The 18,866-nt window shown below is 40.1% G+C and overlaps 3 protein-coding genes across 3 annotated transcripts in view; all 3 read left to right on the top strand.

The window, feature by feature from the left end:
• Positions 1-18,866, top strand: part of LOC142893456 (cornifelin homolog A-like) — a 197,833-nt gene that overhangs the window by 175,653 nt on the left and 3,314 nt on the right. The gene's annotated exons all lie outside the window — the stretch shown is intronic.
• cldn7a (claudin 7a) lies at positions 670-6,266 on the top strand. The gene is made up of 4 exons (XM_076033995.1): positions 670-1,154; positions 2,827-2,991; positions 4,020-4,104; positions 4,516-6,266. The coding sequence occupies exons 1-4, from the start codon at positions 932-934 to the stop codon at positions 4,682-4,684; spliced, it is 642 nt and encodes a 213-aa protein (XP_075890110.1). The 5' UTR covers positions 670-931; the 3' UTR covers positions 4,685-6,266.
• LOC142893455 (cornifelin homolog B-like) lies at positions 12,539-18,114 on the top strand. Its single transcript, XM_076034034.1, has 4 exons — positions 12,539-12,669; positions 13,693-13,794; positions 13,909-14,063; positions 17,135-18,114. Exons 2-4 carry the CDS (start codon positions 13,695-13,697, stop codon positions 17,306-17,308), a joined length of 429 nt encoding a protein of 142 aa, XP_075890149.1. The 5' UTR covers positions 12,539-12,669; positions 13,693-13,694; the 3' UTR covers positions 17,309-18,114.

Below are 18,866 nucleotides of genomic sequence, written 5' to 3'. Positions count from 1 at the left end.
TCATTTGCAGTGTTACAAAATAAGTACAATACTGGCCAGTTCATTAAAGAATAGATTCCATTCTTTAATAAAGTCATATAAGCTCACTCTTCACTCACCGATGAATGTGCTGTGAGCCATCATTCACCTGAGGTAAGGAGACAACTGAGTTCAGTCCACGTTGCACCGATGGCACCTGAGTTATGGCAGCATTCTTCACCACGAGCAACAACAGATGCAGTTTCTCCCCCCCCATCAAATGAATAAACAAAGTCAGACTATGAAAGAGCAAAGTGAGGCTTTAACTAATGGCGTGCGTTTGCCTCGTTATTTTTGTGAGTTTTCACAAAAAGCCATTAAGGAAATAAACGGTTTTAACCTACATCAAAAACTGTATGAAGTGTTTCTCCTTCATCTTTCTCGTGGAGTTTGTGCGCATTTACGCACAGTCGTCTGAAGACGCTGTGATTTAGTTGTTTAAACCTGCTGGCAGCAACCTGGTTTTAAGTAATGTACTGTCCTCTATAACAAATCCAGTCAAATCCTTAAGATTTTGGAGTCTATCTATCTATCTATCTATCTATCTATCTATCTATCCGCATTTGCTCATTCGTATGTTACAGTTGCTGCTTATTGGTTACAGACAAACCTGTTGCTTTGTTGGAAGCACAGGGGGACCTCTCCTCCCACCCCACCACCAGCGCAGAGGTTCGCCTCCGCATGCATCGGCGAGTATGTTAATTACACACCCACTTCACACCGTCACCGTCCTCATCTTGGATGCCCATCCCCGAAAGAAGAGCCAAGGAACGTTGGGGTCGAGCGGACAAGGGCGGCGGACCTTCACTTTCTTCTGGCCAAATAAAGTTTTAACATTCAGAGGCATTCCTAGGGGGAAAGAAGAGCGTCAAGCTTGTAGATTCTCTCTCCCTCTGCACTTTGTGGAGAAACGATGGCCAACTCGGGCATCCAGCTGTTAGGATTTTTCCTGTCGCTAATCGGCATCATCGCGCTGATCATCGGAACCGTCCTGCCGCAGTGGAAGATGTCCGCCTACATCGGCGACAACATCATCACCGCCGTGGCCATGTACCAGGGACTGTGGATGTCATGCGCCTTCCAGAGCACCGGACAGCTCCAGTGCAAGATCTACGACTCCATCCTGCAGCTCGACAGTAAGCGCCTGAATCCGATCCGTGCCATTTTACCTGGCGATTTCCACACGAAGTCGTCCCAATTTTAAATCGATACGTGCTTTGTGTTACTTTCGCCTTAACTGATTGGCTTTGCTGACCTGTAGCCTACACTTGACAGTGAGTTGTGAGCATGAATTCATGTCAAGTTATTCTGTGTGTAATGGTCACTACTACACTTTGACAACACATTCCTACATGGGACTATTGTTAATTACACTCCTGATGCTGCCAGCAGGTGTCACTGACTTGTTACACCCCAGCAAGTCAGCCTGGCGTTATAAATTGGGTCTCCTGAATGGATGTTCTGTTACCACTAATCAACAGCCTTTCTGGTTAAAAGCTGATCACCACGCTCCAATTAACCCCATGAGAACACTGTCACCTTTTAGAAATACACTCCTGGTAATCTTCCTCTACAAAGAGGCATTGTCTGCCTCCTAATCTCCGGGCCCATCTCTGAAGGGAGCTGATCAGATTGGCTGTGGTGGAATATATAAACTGGACTTTATTTGGTAACTTTACAACATAGTTTTGCATCTCAAAACCAGTAATGGTTTTAAGATTCTTCCCCCCCCCCTTCCCTATATCTTTAAGCTTTCATAGAAACAGTGACCATAGTAACTTCACAAGTGCGTCACAGGCATCCAAACAATCTGCTGACCAACACAAATCAGAACTTCAATTCCATAGGGATCCACAGGAAAGTTTGGAGGCATTGGGGTGTTGCCTTTAAGACTAATTATAACTTAGTTTTAAAATTTGTGAAGATTAATACTAGGTTTATTGAGTAGCATATGTTTTAAGCTCTAACTAAAAAAAAAAACAACAACAACTAAAAGTTATTCATTTTCTACTATAAATATACTATTTTCTAACTAATCAACCAGACACATAGAATAAGTCAGTTAACATACAGAGCCATAACACATATCTCATATTTGCACTTTTTCTGTGTGTTTTCCTTAATTCAATCTATGTTGAATTAAGGAAAGGAGTTAAGGAATTATTTTGAATCCTATGATTCAAAATTACACTGGCTCTTCCCCACACTGCCGCCATACACACATGCACTTTATTTTTTTCCTCTGCATCCTCTCTCCCCTCTCTATCATCTCCCCATCCCTCCCTGTTTTATTGCTGCAGAGGTTTCCTTTGTTGGGGCAGGGCAGGGACGGCCTGGACTGGCACAGACTGGTTCTAGGTGGACAGAGGGAGGGGAGACATAAAGGGCTGGGGTTGCTTTATGGGATGTCCAGGCGGGTGTAGTGACAGATGAGGATCCTAACAGTAGTGTCTCAGAGCGAGGCTCCACCCCTCAAAAAGCGGCAGTTGGAACGAGACAACATGAAAGAGTTTGAGTCGTCTCTTTTTTCACATCATCCATTGTTTGTGCCCGACAGAGTTTAAGTATCCCTTGGTTCCTCGTCCAGGAAAAGCTGACATTAAAATGTCCTGCGACAAGCCAGCGTGATGATAACTCACCACCTCTGGTTGCACACACACACAAAGCCCCCTTGATCAGTCACAGCCTAATTCAAACCACTTGCACAGAGTAGTCTAGGGTAACTTTGTAAGACTGAGATGCCAGTTGTATAAGTGATGTTTGTAATAAAGAGATTTTCTTCTTTTGCCTGCACCTGTCTGCCTCCAGGTTCCCTTCAGGCCACGCGGGCACTGATGATAGTCGGCATCATCGTATCCATTGCAGGTCTGGGCGTGGCCTGTATGGGAATGAAGTGCACCACCTGTGCAGGGAATGACAGACTACGCAAATCCCGCATCGCCATGACGGGCGGCATCATCTTACTAGTTGGAGGTGAGGTTGACTGAAGAAGAACACACACACACATATATATATATATATATATATATATATATATATATATATATATATATATATATATATATGTATATATATATATATATATGTATATATATATATATATATATATATATATATATATATATATATATATATACATATATATATATATATATATATATATATATATGAATATATACATATAAATATAATTTAAGTGCCACCGTAATCTGAAACAAACAAAAACATGACTTTGTCAGGTTAAATAGTTCTGGGGAATCAAAGGTTGACTGGTGCGAGAGATTTTTGGCTCATTCCTCCCGCAACAACAAAAGACTCGAAACAAGATTTTTTTTTCAGGGCAATTAGCCCAAGGGTTGGTTGGTCGGCATATGGGAAAGTGTTGAATCAATTCTCCTTTAACAATTTTGAGTTTATAACACTAGATTTGACTAAATATAAAAGGTATATGTGGTAAAATGAAGAACAGTTTGGGGGTCAAAGGTCTGGCTCTTCTTCTGCAGCACATTGCAGGTAGCCAAGAACTGTGGCGTCAGTACAATAGACAGACATCTCCCCCTCTTCTTTCAGACGAATACATTAGAAAATAGCAGGCATAGCATGTTAACAAACTTGACATTGATGTGTGAAGGTTTTTTACAATAACCATTGCATACCAGTTAGATGATGTGTCGTTGAAGAATCCAGAAATCCCCTTCACAATTTACGATTTGCCTGGTGACAATCTTAAGAAGAGGTTCTGAAGCCCTTAGACCAAAGAGGCTTTCATCCCACTCTGCTGCCCCGGCCCTCTACAGGTCATTAGACTGAATGGAACCACCACTTCTGGCAGTGATTCTCACATTAGAGGTCTGAGGGGCTCAGATGAGAGCAGAAAAAAGCTGACTGTGCCAGGGTCAGTCCAACTGCCTGGTGCCTTTGAAAAGAATAAAAGCCTCTCAGGTTTTCATGATGTGCTGAGACTCTGATTGATCTCTGTTGTTGATTTTCTTCTCTCTCAGGCCTCTGCGCAATTGTAGCTTGCTCCTGGTTTGCGCATAATGTGATCCGGGCTTTTTATAACCCTTACACTGCACTCAACACCAAGTAAGTAACACAGAAAGACTACAATACTAAAAGCAAACACGATGAAGCGTACATATATCATTTACAGATGTTTACCACTGCTGTGTAAAATGTTTCCATTGAAATCACTTATTTGTTTTTATGGGACAGCTGCATTTTTGAAATCCTTTTTATTTGTGTTTTTATTATTGTTTATGTAACATTCAGGCACATATGTATACATATACTTTAAAAAAAAAAAGATATATATATATATATAATTTTTTTTATTTATAAGTTTATTGACTGCATATATATACTTTTTTTTTACATAGCCTTCAAAATAAATACAAGGGACTACAAATCCTATCTTTGACAACTATTATATTTCATTTTGCTACACTTGTTCTCATATTTTGAGGCAACATATAAATACCATCCTGCTTCCTGCAGGTTTGAGTTTGGCGCTGCCATCTTTGTTGCCTGGGGCGGCTCACTCCTAGACGTCTTGGGCGGAGCCATGCTAGCTGCTTCCTGTCCACGGAAGAAACAGGTTTCCAAGTACCCATCTATGGCTGGCTCCCGCACAGGTCCACCGAGCAGCACTAAAGAATATGTCTGAGAGGGCCATCTACAGTTCCAGATGAGCATTGAAGGTGGAGGTGGGCATGACGTTAGGAATCATATGAGGTGTTGGCGGATACTGAAACTGGACTTGGTTGCCTTTGATTTATTATCCTTCATCATCTTCATTTTTTTTTATATATATAAATAATGTCTCACACCTGATGAATACATTCTGCAATCCCTAACACAGTGATCTTCACAAATGCATTATAATTAGATCCCGTGACCAAATGAAATGCCCCCTGCGATGGCCCACAGAAATTTGCACCTCTGTATTCGCCTCGATTAGCATTCACCACATATCTGATAAAAAGTAAAGTGGGAAGTGGGAAGACAAGGTGCATCTCAGGCATCCGTTCCGTGAAGAAGTCAGACGCTATACTTTTACATTGAGTGTTGACTATCCTGATATAGATGGTACATTTTGCAGGGCGTGACTTAGCACACACAGCCTACTATGAAGGCTGAGGAAATCACCAACCTGTTACAAACACTGCTCAGCCATGAAATATTTTAATCCTGCAACCACCCAGTACCATTGTCACTCTAACAACGTCAACATCATTTATTTGCTGTGAGTTTGAGGAGTCTCTCTATTTATTTTTGTCACACCAAGGGTATAGGCGTTGCTCCTGTACAGATTTACAATACAATTGTTGTTCACTGTTGCCCCACTGATAACTTTGAGATTGCAAAGCTTTTTATATTTTCAATACATTTTATTCTCCTAGCAGAGTGGGCTATTTTTTATAATGATAGTTTTATACTGTAAGCTTGTACCATTTCGTGGTTTAAGGGAGAATTAAAAAGATGTATAAAAAAAGAGAATAGAATGTGTAATCTTATCAGGTTATACTATGTGTTCAAACACGTTTCTATAACATCATTGTCTTAAATCTCAAATAATTAAAAAATGAATAACATTGTCTTTGTTAAAAACATATTTTTAAAGAGTTTAGTTTGATAACTACATTAATATTTCTGCTGCAGAACTAAAGCAAAATTTACCGAGAGAGGGACATTCCATTAGTGTGTGAGAAGTGTATTCTAATGTCATAAAAAACTAACAACATACAATACTAGACAATAGATTGTGCACCTTTCTCTCAGCAGCATTTAAGCTGAAAGAAACAAACGTGAACACAGTTAAAGAATTAACAGGTTTTTTTTTCACCCCCACAAAATCATACAAATACCACACACAATTTATAAAGTTTATTGACTGCACTTTTGTCAGCAACAATTTTCTGTCAGTTGGTAGTCATGGAAAATGTATGTTGTTTGAAGTGTGTGATGGTGTTTTAAAAACCTCTTTTTGGGTGAGTGTAAAATAATAAAGGCCTGATTTCTTCGTTTTGTTTTACAGCTTGCCTGTGTATTCATTTGGCCACATTTCATTAACAGATCACATCAGTTGATTTCTTTATTTGTAGCTGCTTTTCATATTCAGGGTCACCTCTACTTTACATTTGTTATAGTTTTTAATTAACAGACTTCACAATATAAATGACCCTGGCCATGCTAGATACTTTTTAAAGGCGTATTAAAAGCTAAACAGAAAGATATAAGTGAGTAAATTGTATCAAAGTAACTATGGAAATCACAATAAAAAGAAAACACAAGTTTTTTCACTTTGTGCATTTTATGTTTAATAACACGATAAAAACAAAAGCATCGGAAGAGAAAAAAGCTGTGCAGTTCACATCCCATACCAGTAACTGATTGAAAAAGGCAAATATTCATAAAGATTCATTCTTTAGTTGAGCTGCATAACAATTCAACCATTTTCATGCAAATGGTGAACCTCAAACCTCTGGAAAAAACAAGACACTGAGTCAGAGGATCGGCAGCAAAATGCTTCCATGATGCAAGAGAAGTAAAAGTCAAGTGGTAACATTTTCACAGCACAGTACATGACGCCAGCAACAGGCTTTGCAGACGGCAACAACGCAATTTAAAGTCGACCACAATCTTTTGGAAACAAACAAAAAAATCTCTTAGTTAGGATTGTCTCTTGGCTCATCAGCGGCTTCTTGTTTTTTATGATAGCACACTGAAATTAAAGAGACTCATTTAAAGTAGGTCATCTGAACCTCAAAGTGCCACCAACATTGAGCTTAACAAGCAGGTAAGTGCTGCATAACAATGTCATTATGTGTGCGTCAAAAAACCAAGACTTCCATTTAAATGATCAGTTTGCTGAAGCTTTAAATATCATTTGGCAATTCATACAAGAGCTGTACACGTATTTAATCACAGTTGTCAGCCTGACCTGGGAAAATCCTGCTTTTAAAAACAAATCCTCCAAAGACCTGTAGTTGTTTGCCATGTTTTACTGCTGAGTCAGCATCTAAGCTTAACAATCACTTCAGTTCGCTGAGTGCAAGTGACGTGTTGTCCCGAAAAACAACAACAAGCCCTTAAATAAAGTAAAGTAAAGATGGGAAACCAGTTATGTTTTTGATGCTTTAACAGACTCCATGCATAGAACTCTGTGTCACTGCACATAAGAGGCATTCCCACAAAGTGCACCATTCGAAAAGAGAGCAAGTCTAGATGACAGAAAACCTCCCCCCTGGAAAAGTGTGTGAGGGGGGAGTGGGACACAAAAGCCATACGAGCACAGCCAAGTGTTTCTTCTCATTTTGTGTTAATAAATAATCAGCAGTCATTTTTTTTTTAAGCTATTTTCCATCCACTGGATAACTGCACGATGCTTGCATCAACGCGAGCAAAGAAGTTGCACAACTCAAAAGTTTAAAATTTCACCTGCACAGTGCACATTGACAGTGTTGTGCTTCTTCCAACAGAAAAAAAAAAAAAAAAAAAAAAAAACAGGCAGGACCCCAACTGTGTGTGCTTAGTGCAACTTTAGAAAAGTAGCCCTTAGTTTACAAAGCTTTGAAAAGGAACTCTCCCCTGAATGTCTGCTGCCTGCCGAGGTATAGAGTAGAGAGCGATGCAACTACAACTCATCTGACCAACCATTGATTTAAATAAACACTATGTACACTGAGGGCTTAAAGGTCCCAGTCGGTGCCAACCAGTTCTTGGGCCTCGCTGAACCTTCTGAAACTTCCACAGGACACTTGACCGGCTCCAGGCCAGTCGTCGCTGATAGAGAGGGCTTAATGACCCAATACAAAGAGGGGGGGGGGCGTGTCATTCTGTTGTGGCACTTCTTGGTGAAGTTTAGGAGATGGGTGACAGGGATACGGGACACTGGCCATTGTTGTTCATGATGTCATCCAAGTCTTCATCCTCCAACTCCACTAGATTGAAAGGAACACAGAAGTTATGAGGTTTAGCCCATGTAAAACTCAAAATCATTAATCATCAGTTCATAAATGGATAAATATGGGAGAATAAATATGGAATAAATAGAGTACAATGTTCAAATGCATGATTTTCATTGTGGTAAACCTTGCTTAACTTTCTGAGTAAAAAAAAAAAAAGGGGGATATTTATAAATGTTGATTGACTGTGTCATATACAGAAACAAATGCATGAGATAAAACTGATTCTTCTTCTTTCAATTATTCGTATTTTTTCAATATTTGTAATTCTGTAATATATTGTGTTTTTTAGTCGACAACAGGCCTCTCAGTGTTGATTATGGGTTGTGTTCCCCTGTGTAAATAGAAAATGTGGAAGGTTCCTGATTTGCTAATCAAGTTTGCCAGTTCAGTTTCTAAATTACACCAACAAAAAGTCCAAACAACGCTTGCGTAAACAGCACTTGTGTAATAAACTGTGTCATTCTCAATAATCAAGAGAGAACTCGACCACCTGTAACCAATGTCCAATATCAATCGTGCAAGTCCTGTTTTTTCCCCCTCACAAAAGCATTACTATTGGATAATAGCGTCATCAAAATAAATAATTATAATAATAGTAAAATTAACCCTAACCACAAATACGCATTTTTTCTTCATGTACCTTTACTCAATACCTGCACCTAATATCGTGGTTTTATATTTTTTTATTTTACAGCTTGTTAAAAACTGCCAGGCTTCATTTGAATGTGCACAAGTGCCAAATAAATCCATGCACTCACCTTTCTTGGAGCGACCGATCTGGCCCAGCTTAGGGGCCCTCTGGCCGAGTCTCTGTGGGTTGGCCCCGCCGTCGTGGCCGTTCACCTGGGGGTGTCCCGGGTTGTACTGGCCGGCCGGTCCAGGCTGTCTTGGGGGGCCGCTAGGGGGGATAAGTTCTGGGATACCTGAAGCTCCGTACATTTCGGCTCCGGCAGAACGCGCTTCTCCTGGTTGGCCACTAGATGTCGACAAAGTTCAGGCGTCGTGGTCGAATGGAAACAGTGGCTTCTCACTTCCGCAACAGCATACAACAGTGAATGTGTGGACCAGTGTCGACAACGCGTTTAAAAATCAACAGGGAGCAGGTCCGTGTAGCCTGTAAATCAAGACACGAGGCTTAGGTTGTTTTTTTGTTTTTTTTTTAAACAGACAAACGAACGGACGAACAAACAAACAAATGACGTCCATGCGTTAGACAGCGGGCCAGCTGCTGGTAGTAGCGCACACGCACTTCTCCACTTCTCCGCTGTTTAGACACAAATGAACGATGCGTGTTTCTCCCCGTTTTGACTAACAGGTGAAATAATGTCTTCCTGCGGCGGACACGATAGTTAAACGTCTTCGGTTCGGTTCACTTGATTCCAATGCTTTCCGCGCGTCTCGAATCCGAGAAAACCGTCTAATAACAACACAAAGCCCTTTTTAAAAAGCCGCTATTCAATGAGACAAACACATTACCTCACCTTTCACTCATCGAGGCCGCGGCGAAGCGCCGAATCCACTGAATCAGCTTTGAGGGAGCGCTGTTGTTGTTTATCAGAACCGTGTCTCTCGTCTCTCTCCCTCTCTGCTGGCACGACACCGAGGCAGCGTCGATTTAAAGGAGCCTCGCGTCGTTTTCTCGGCCTTGGGGATTTCCTTGCATTGTGCCCTGACTCATAGCTGCGTGCGAACGTCACCGCGCGTCGCTGATAAAGGAGACAGTGCTGACACTTCGGATTATACAGTGGAGGTGTGCCCAATGTGTCGAGAGCTCATTGCGTAATTAGCCGGTCGTCGGCCAATGACCGTCAGCCTTTAAGTAGACCCCATATGTAACTCCAGTAATGCTTTGTGTGTCATGTGCTACTAAAGTTCGTATGGTCACAAAATGTATTTTTATTTATTTATTTATTTATTTATTTATTTATTTTTTAAGTGGACTGAGGTCGTGGCTGTTAACAATTCTTTTTTTTTTTTTTTTTTTTTTTTTTTAAATAAAACATCTGCAAGTACTTCTAAAGTGTAGTTTTTCAGTGTGCGGCTAAGCCAATAAAGAAACAAATGTAAACGTTCATGGTTAATTCACAATATACGGTATTTATGAAATTATTCTAAAGACTCTAAATTCTTCAGTTGCACATAGGAAAAGCATAGTCATTCAGACATTCTGAGTTGCCCCAGTTTTATTCATGATCCACATTGCGGCAGGCTGGTATTTAATAACTAAATGGTTAATTGTTAACCGAAAAACCCCTCACAACATTTAGATTAGTTGTTACATTAAAACATTGTCGCTACACGGCAGAGTGGACAAGGCTGTTGCGTTGCGCTCCATGAATTACTGAAACAACTTACTTTCGTCTTTGAATGGCATTAAAATCTCACTGTGGTCGAAACACTGCAGTGGCGTGTCTTTCAGTCCTCTGAAAATTAAAATTTTAGCTACCACTAAATACCTTAATTATATATAACTATATATAATTAAGGGGGGGGTTAATTAAGGGGGGGTTCTTCATTAATTATGCAATTAAAAACATTAAAAAAAAAATCCTATTAAAGCACATCTTAAAGTTATAGCGTTATTTTGTCTTGTGGGGAATTTCATTTTTTTTTTTTTTTTTTTTTTTTTTTTGACAAGGCTAGGCCACATATCACCGTAACATCAACATTTTAACTTGTTGGCCTCTAAATATTTGAAAAAATAAAAACACAATATTCCATTGTTTTGTTTTAATGCACTAGTGCCCATGTCTGTTTTGTTTTTTTTACATGGTTGAGAGATTATTTTGTGAGGGGAAAATCCCCTTTCTTATCTGCCAGTATTGATGTGGCCCTTGCTTTCACTGTGATGCCCCACATGGAGGTGGACTGCGAGCGCTGCCCTATATTAGACCATGTGTGTCCTCGCGACAATCAGTCTGTGGTGAGGGGAGCCTGCACTTCATCATGTCCAAGATTTTGGTGGCCTCTCTTGTGCTGATCATTCTGCTCCATGACGTCCACCTCAGCTCAGGTAAACAAGGATGGGTTATACTTTCATTCGGTGCATCTCTGATTTAGAATATATGTGTTTGTTTGAAAACTAAATGGAAAATTGTGAGTGAGGGTGAATAAGTGATGAATTGTGTTTTCCTATCCAAATAAATGTTTCTTGCCACTTTTTTGACATTTGACAGGATCGCATGCCAAGTTCTCTGTGTCCAAAGTGCACATTCGAAAGTGCTGGTGCCGAAGTGAGTTTAACACAAGTGGTTAAAAATTTGCAGTATTGCGAAAGCCCCATTTATATAATGAAATACCCAAGCATCATTGCAGATGTCTTTTGCGTACTGTTCAATTCTATGTTGTTGTTTTTTAAAGCAGGCAATTAGAACTTTTCACCGTTCCAATATTAATTCCAACCAATTTGCAGCTTTCCCAAATGGAAAAATAATGTGTCCCCGTGGACTGTTTTCTACGTGGCATGTAGCGAACAGGAAGCAGCAGCTGCTCAAATGCTTCTGCAGCAAAGCGAAACAAGACTGTGAGTCAATGAATCTATCTTTTCGTTGTATGATGATTTCAAGTGAAAAACGTTTAATTTATCACAATTTTTCTTGTAGTATTTCCAGAATTCCAAGCTGCCTGTGAGTCACTGCAACAAACAATATTTTCCATCCTGCTCTGAAAGACGCCCATCAAGCACAGAGACCTGGATCCTGAAATGCATCTCACTGGTCATTACATCGATTAAAAAAAAAAAAGAAGAAAGAAAATAAAATCTCTACATAATGATGTTTTATATAAGGACGTCACACAACCAATGTCAATGAAATAAAATCAGCATATATCCCCATGAACATGTCTGACATGTCATTTACTTTCATTAAAGAATACTGTGAAGGCTTCGTTGTTGCCAGTTTGTTTAATTTGGATGAAAATGCATCCCTGCAAAAGGTAAAGCTTAAAGGTAATCATACATCCCAATTTAGCACAGACATATCAGCCTGGCATAAGGTATTATAAATATTGAACAAAATTGGTTTTATCATGTCTTAATTTCAGACATCAAAGCAAACTAAAAATCCAATCAGCTGACGGGTGTAATTTTTTCCTCCCTGGCATGAACATCACCTGTATTTATCTTATCTTCTGCCTCCTTTCCCATAGCAGCAGCCCCTATGGGAGAGGAGACAGGTTCATCTTGTTGTGGGCAGGAATCGTCCCAACCTGTCAGGACTAGGAGGAATCAGATAGCTTGGTTAACCCTTCCAGGGCAAAACTTCCACCTTGTGAAATTCCAGAAGTGAAGTTCCCATAAAACTTTGCTTTTGGTTTGCAATCTTGACACGACATACTGTATGTTCAGATCAGGAACTTTGAGCATTGAATTGCTTGAATAAAAAATGTATTTTCCTCAAGCTGCTGAAGGTGGAAACATATAATGAGACCATAACATCTTGCAGCATCATCCAGCACTGAGCTGTGTAAATAAACTGTAAAGCCCTGCAATCAGCAGAGTTAACTGTCACTGGAGCCCTGGGTCAAATACCTGCCTTGCGAGAGTGTTGCATGTTTTCACCAAAAACAGTCAAGTCAAGCACAAAGAGCCACAAAGTTACCGTCATAGTGAAGGGAGACAAAGTACATTGGAGCCTCTGTCCACTCTGCCTCCAGCGTTAATCACTAATCACTTGGCCTGGTAAGTCATCTATTCTTTATTAAATGCCATGCCGGTTAGTTATTTCCTGTTAAACTTTCACTTTGTGCTTGAGTTGAGTTGTGAATTATTCTTCAGAGAGCAGCAGGCCAGCCCCAAGTCAAAAAGGAAAACAGAACACTGTCTTTCTCTCCTTTTGTTTTTGGCAAGGAATTAGGAATGTCCGTCTAATGGAGTGGTGTTGAATCCTAAGTGAGTCAAGGATGTACAACTTTTGTTGTGAGTGAAAACTATATCAGTTTTTAGATCTGATCCCAGTACAGAGGCACTGTTGATGATGACTCAAGAATTGTGGGCCATGGGAAATTGCTTATGACTCCCCCCCCCCCCTCCCCAAAAGGATGATGTTACTTTGTAGAAGATGGTGATTTAACTTTGTATTAACTAATAAAATAAAGTATTTAAACACAAAATCTCAAAACTAGTTAGCAAAAATTACTTCACCACTTCACAGATTTCAGTCCTCTTCCTATGGTGAAGCAACAACAAAACATTGGCTTCGGTATAACCTTTTTGGAGGATATACAGAGATGACAGAAGTATACATTTTTTTATAGAGATTTTTGATTAAAAAAAAGAAAAAAAGAAAAAAAAAAGAATGTGCAAGGCTGTTCGACTTCAGTCCAGAATGAAATGCGGCTGGAATATGAAACTGTTACATATTATTCTCCATCACTGTGGAATCAAATGTCAAATGTCAAATATCACATGCGATCAGTGACATGGTACGATTACATGAACTGAATGAACCAAGCTAAAGTTTTTGCTAGTAATGCTAATTTGTAATGACTTTGTGAACTAGTTGCACTTTGCTCTTCCTGTTACCTAAAAAACTTGAGATGGGTCGAAATGATGAGATATTCAGGTCAGATGTGCAGTCAAATTTAAAGGACTCACTTGGAGATAGAAAAAAAAACATATTTAATTTATTCTATTTATCTCATGATACATTTACTGTGCATTTTCTCTTCATGTCTTCTCTAATCTTTGGCAAACAAAGGGCAGCAATGTTGCATCAGGTGGTCTGGGTCCAGCCGGAGAGCACACTTCAGGAGGCTGGTCAGTGGAGCACCGGCTTGTGTGAGTGCTATAAAGACATTGGAGACTGTAAGTAAGGTGAATCTCTAACTGCTACACTTTGCCTCTCACTATGTCTTATAATGTTATGCAAATGAAAAAAAAACAACCATATATTTTTGTGCACTATTGTGCTGTGTGCAGGTTGCTTTGCCCTGTGCTGCCTCCCAGTTTTCACCTGCAAGGTGACCAAGGCTGTGGGAGCGTGTCCTTGCCTGCCTCTGCTTGACTGCATCGGCTGCGTACCGCCAGCCTCTCTGGCCATGAGGGCGTCAGTCAGGCAGCGATATGGCATTCAGGTAGCAAGAGCCAAAAATCCAATTGTCCAAGAGAATTGTCAAAAATATGTTCTTGTTTGTCCAACAATCTACCACAGCAGTTTTAAGCCAAACTCAAACCAAACCCCCAAAATACTACACAACGATGCCTTTATCCCCATTACGCTTTTGGAATTATGTGATATTGCACCAGAAAGAACCAGAGGACTGACATTTGCATTTAAATAGATGCTTTTAACAGAGAAGTGTGAGAAGTGCTTTGAGATCCTTTGAATGTGATTTAGTGCTTTTTAAATAAAAATTGATTGATCCTCTTTATGGTGCAACGTCACGTTAGAATTCTCGGCGTGTCTTAGCAACCAATGCGCTCCTTCCAGTGAACGTAATCTCATTCCAATAAGGGCCAATGAGTAACATTTAAGGTGAATAGAAAACATATTTACAAGTATTCAGTTACATTGAGTCACTTGAACAAAATGATTGTTGTGTTTTAATTTGCTGATAATTATTAATATTGATGTTTACTTTAAAAGCATCTTTATCAAACAAAATTTACAGAATGCAGCAACCTCCTGAAGAGAAGGTCATTCAGTCTATCAGTCCCAATATTATTTGTTTAATAGGTGAAACTAAAGTGACGACATGGACATGTGTATAATGCTACACATAGTTACTATCACTACTTATACGTCCTAACACTTACACACTGGACCATTCATTTAAATAGGAGCATTGATAACAGAACAATCTCATGACTATTAACAACCCTTATTAAAATTTTAGCCATGAACATACTGTTTTATAAAGCCCTTAACAAATGTATACACTTGCACCATGCACAGTCGTGGAAAAACTGCTTGAATAAAGAAGCAACAATCACCATCTTTAGCATACAGTGAGGAGTGCAGGCTGCCCACGCACAGCATGACTGCAGCACTGTTTGTCCACACTGAGCACTGATGCTTGAACCCCTGGTCTTAGCAGACATCAGATTTCAACCCCTGTTTACTGCACTCTAGCAAAACAAACAGATGTTCCACGCAAAGGAAGCACACGGCAGTGCCAGGCTGCCAGTTTAGTGACAGATAAATCTAGCCACTGCTTTCTGAGACAGTGAGAAGCAGGAGCGATAAGGCAGGAGGTGGAACTGGTTGGAGGCAGGCAGAAACTGGAGGGCTGCCACGGAAAAAGAGAGGGAAGTGTAGCTGTTAATGTTGTCTTCTCCGGAGGTGGAGTGGGATGTGGCGTGCTGTCAATACTGCAGGGCGAGAGCAGGAAAGGTGCCAGGAGTTCTTATGAAAACAAGTCCCAACGTGCAGGTTGTCCGTAAGACACGTTGTTTCACATTAGAAGAAAAAGAAAACATTATAAGGTCACATATCATATGTGTTCTTATTCCTTTTTTTTTTAATATCCTGCACTCTGGTGGAGCAGCCTCACATGATTATCGATTCAAATAACTTTGTAGTAAAGTCAAAATTAAATTTCAACTCCCTGCGTAAACTTTCTTGCACCTTCCAATGTTTTGGTGGGGGACAAAAACAAGGTGACCTGGTGACCTGGTGACTGTCTCTGAGGAAGAAACAAAAACACCTGGTGGGGATGTTTGTTACCAATCTGGGAGAAAGAATTATTGACCTTTTTGACATCTCTAAGGGTTGATTTCCAGAGGACTGGAACACACATAGGAGCAACAACCAAAAGAATGAAATGATAAAATTTTATCATTGTCAATTTCCCAGTTCACTCACAGAAGCACATAATTAATATTAAAAGAAAACACAACATAAGGAATTAAACTAGCTTTATTAGAGTTTAGACTTATAATAAACACAACAACAACAACATTGAATCAGTATGAATCAACTGACTCACTGGACTGAAGGGAGAATTAGAGTTGAAAGGCTCGGCTGTTATGAGTGCTATTACAGCTGTGTAGGCTGAGCTGCTGCTCGATAAAAATAAAAACGCACTGTCAGTGTTAAAAGTCTTTGGAATGAGTGGGTTGGCTCAAACAAGTAAAACTATGTTTTCTCAGTTTTATTCATAAGTTTGTTTTTATGAATAAAATAATAATCAAATGCAACATTTTCCTTAACTTTGATTTCCATTTCCCAGATTGCTTATTGTCTGTTCATCAATAACAGGCTGTACTTTTAAAATGTGTTACATTTCAGTCCTGTTGCAGTCTAGTATTCAGTGCTCGCAAACTTTGAAACTACGTAAGCACGTAAGTATATTTATTTTTGACATTTTGAGCATTGAATATCCCCCTCCTACATCGGAAGAGGAGGCAGTGGAGTTTAGAAAAATTGCAATATATTGAAGATCAGGTGTGTTCATGAGGAGAACACATTTTTCTACAATGTTTTGTGATTGAAAAGCAGCATTAATGATAAAGTTTCAGGCCATTTTGTTGACTCATGCTCCCAGTACATGTGGATAAGTCATCTGTCTATCTATCTATTTATCTATCTATCTATCTATCTATCTATATATGTATGTATTTATCTATCTATCTATATTTATCTATCTATCTATCTATCTATCTATCTATCTATCGTCTCCCTGAACGTCTGACAGTAACAACGAGCAGCAACGGCTCTAAATGTCTCAGACAGATTCATTCTACCAAGGCAGAGCTTGAAACCAGAGAGCGTCAACCAGACATTGCACGTGGAATCACCTTTGTTGTTTAGTTTTCAATCTAGTTATTGGTTGAATTCTGACATCTTACAAAAAAATTCATTTTGTTGTTGTTGTTTTTTGTTTGTTTTTTGTTGTTGCATTTGCGAAAACCTCTTTGTTCTCACTGCTGTTGCTAAGAGCCAAGACTTGGCTGCAAGAGACCCATTGTTCCCGCAGGGCTTATATTTACAGCCACACAGAATTTGTTTCTGTAGCAAACATTCTTACAACAGCTGATAAAGCCCTGCTTTGTCATAAACTATTATATATAAGTGTGCACACGTGTTTAAGCACGAGGATTCTGCAATGGATTTATAATAATATGTCCTCCCTGCACCTTAATGCAACATTCACCTTTTGTTCGAACCTCCTCCCACCTTCAGGCCTGTCTCACTGTCTTCCAGGGGAGCGTGTGGAGTGACTGCTTGTATGGATGCTGCTGCTACCCGCTTTCTTGGCTCCAGATCTCCAGGGAACTGAAGAGAAGAGCAGCATCCCACGCCGCCTCCTCCACCACGTCCTCGTCTTTCGCCAGATACACTGCCCTGACTTCCCTGCAGGGGGCACACTTGGTCTAGATCTCTGCTTCGCTCCCTTCCCCAAACCTCTGGCACCACCACCGCCGCCTGTCCTCCAGAGGCCGGGAGTCGATTTAATCACACTTCCTCTGGTCTGCAGCCACTTCCTGTTACCTCTAAGAGCTGAGCTAGATGGAAAGTGTCCCACATAGAAGCCTGACCCATGGTGAAGTGTAAAAGGTTTGATAAGATTAGCTAAAATGTGCAAGAAGGAGCACATTACTCTCACTTATTATTAATGAAGTAATTAATAATTCAAATGGGAATTTGACGTGCCTTTCTCATACACTTTCACTTTACTTCATATATTTTCAATACAATGAACCAGAATTTTTTTTTTTTTTTTTTGCATAACACATCACACTACCAAGTCACCATTTGTTCTGGTGAAGAAGTCAAAAGGCAGAAGATCAATGTTGAGAACTTTTGTCATGTTTCTGGTCAGAGCTTTTGCAATAGCATGAGTGTTTCGCCCCCCAACCACTGTTAAAATGCTTGTCATTGTCAGGCCGCAACACGTGTTTCACACAACCTGGATATGTACTGTGAATAAGCAATATCACCAGTTTTTTTTTTCTTTTCTTTTTTTAATTTTAAACAAATTAATGTCTGTGTGCTCATGTTTGGGCTTCTTTTCTTCCTCCTTTTAATGTGTACTCTATGTTAACTGATGTCTGAAGTCTGTTGATCTCTCTGATCCTGTTTAATTCCAATCGCAAACGGTCAGCAAATGGTCTTGAAGGTGAGGTTAAGGAAAGTGCCCCTCAAAAGGAAGTTTAAAGAAACGAAACAACTTCCGGTTACCGGATTAATAATAATTAATAATAATTAAAGCTATGCAAGCAGCGTTTGCGGGACTGAGCCGCCGTGGCCGACGCGACCCCCGATGACGCCCGACCCCTGCCGACGCCTGCAATTGACCCCTGTCATCTGCTGACGCCCGGCGACATCTGCTGAAAGAAGTCTATGCAAATGATGCAGATTTCTCACCTCCATTATTTATTTTTTTTGGAAGATGCTGTCAAATGTAAAATATAGGCCTTGATGAGACAAGCACGTAGGTGTTTGAATGATGTCTGTAGCACTTTTCTACAGGAAACTGCAGGCATTTACAGTATAGTGTGTGTGTGTTGAAACAGAGGGAGAGAAACACAGGCGTGAGGGCTCCCAACCTGCAGCAGCACAGTTAGCGCCGCTAGCTCCGCTAGCTCCGCTTTTTCCGCTTTTACAACCTTGGACACCTAAGCTTAGAACTCAGCCATTTCGGCGTCTACACGGAAGATATTGGTATCATCTTTTAGCTAAGGGCTTCAGTAATCTAACTATATATAGTTATCCGGGGTGTGAATAACGGTGTAGGCGTGGTCAGTGAAAAAAATGACTTTTTCTTTTGGAAGATGCTCTCAAATGTAAAATATAGGCCTTGATGAGACAAACACGTAGATGTTTGAATGACGTCTGTACCACTTTTCTAAAGGAAACTGCAGGAATTTGTGTGTTGACAAAGAGGGAGAAGAGGTCTAATCATCATATGCCTGTGTATGCAAATGCTGCATAT

The sequence above is a fragment of the Nelusetta ayraudi genome, unplaced genomic scaffold (assembly GCF_046127955.1).
Source record: "Nelusetta ayraudi isolate G7.1 ecotype Tasmania unplaced genomic scaffold, CSIRO-AGI_Nayr_v1 ptg000042l, whole genome shotgun sequence".
In the NCBI taxonomy this organism is placed as follows: domain Eukaryota; kingdom Metazoa; phylum Chordata; class Actinopteri; order Tetraodontiformes; family Monacanthidae; genus Nelusetta; species Nelusetta ayraudi.
The sequence above is the reverse complement of the archived record's forward strand: the minus strand, read 5'-3'. Positions and strand labels throughout refer to the sequence as shown.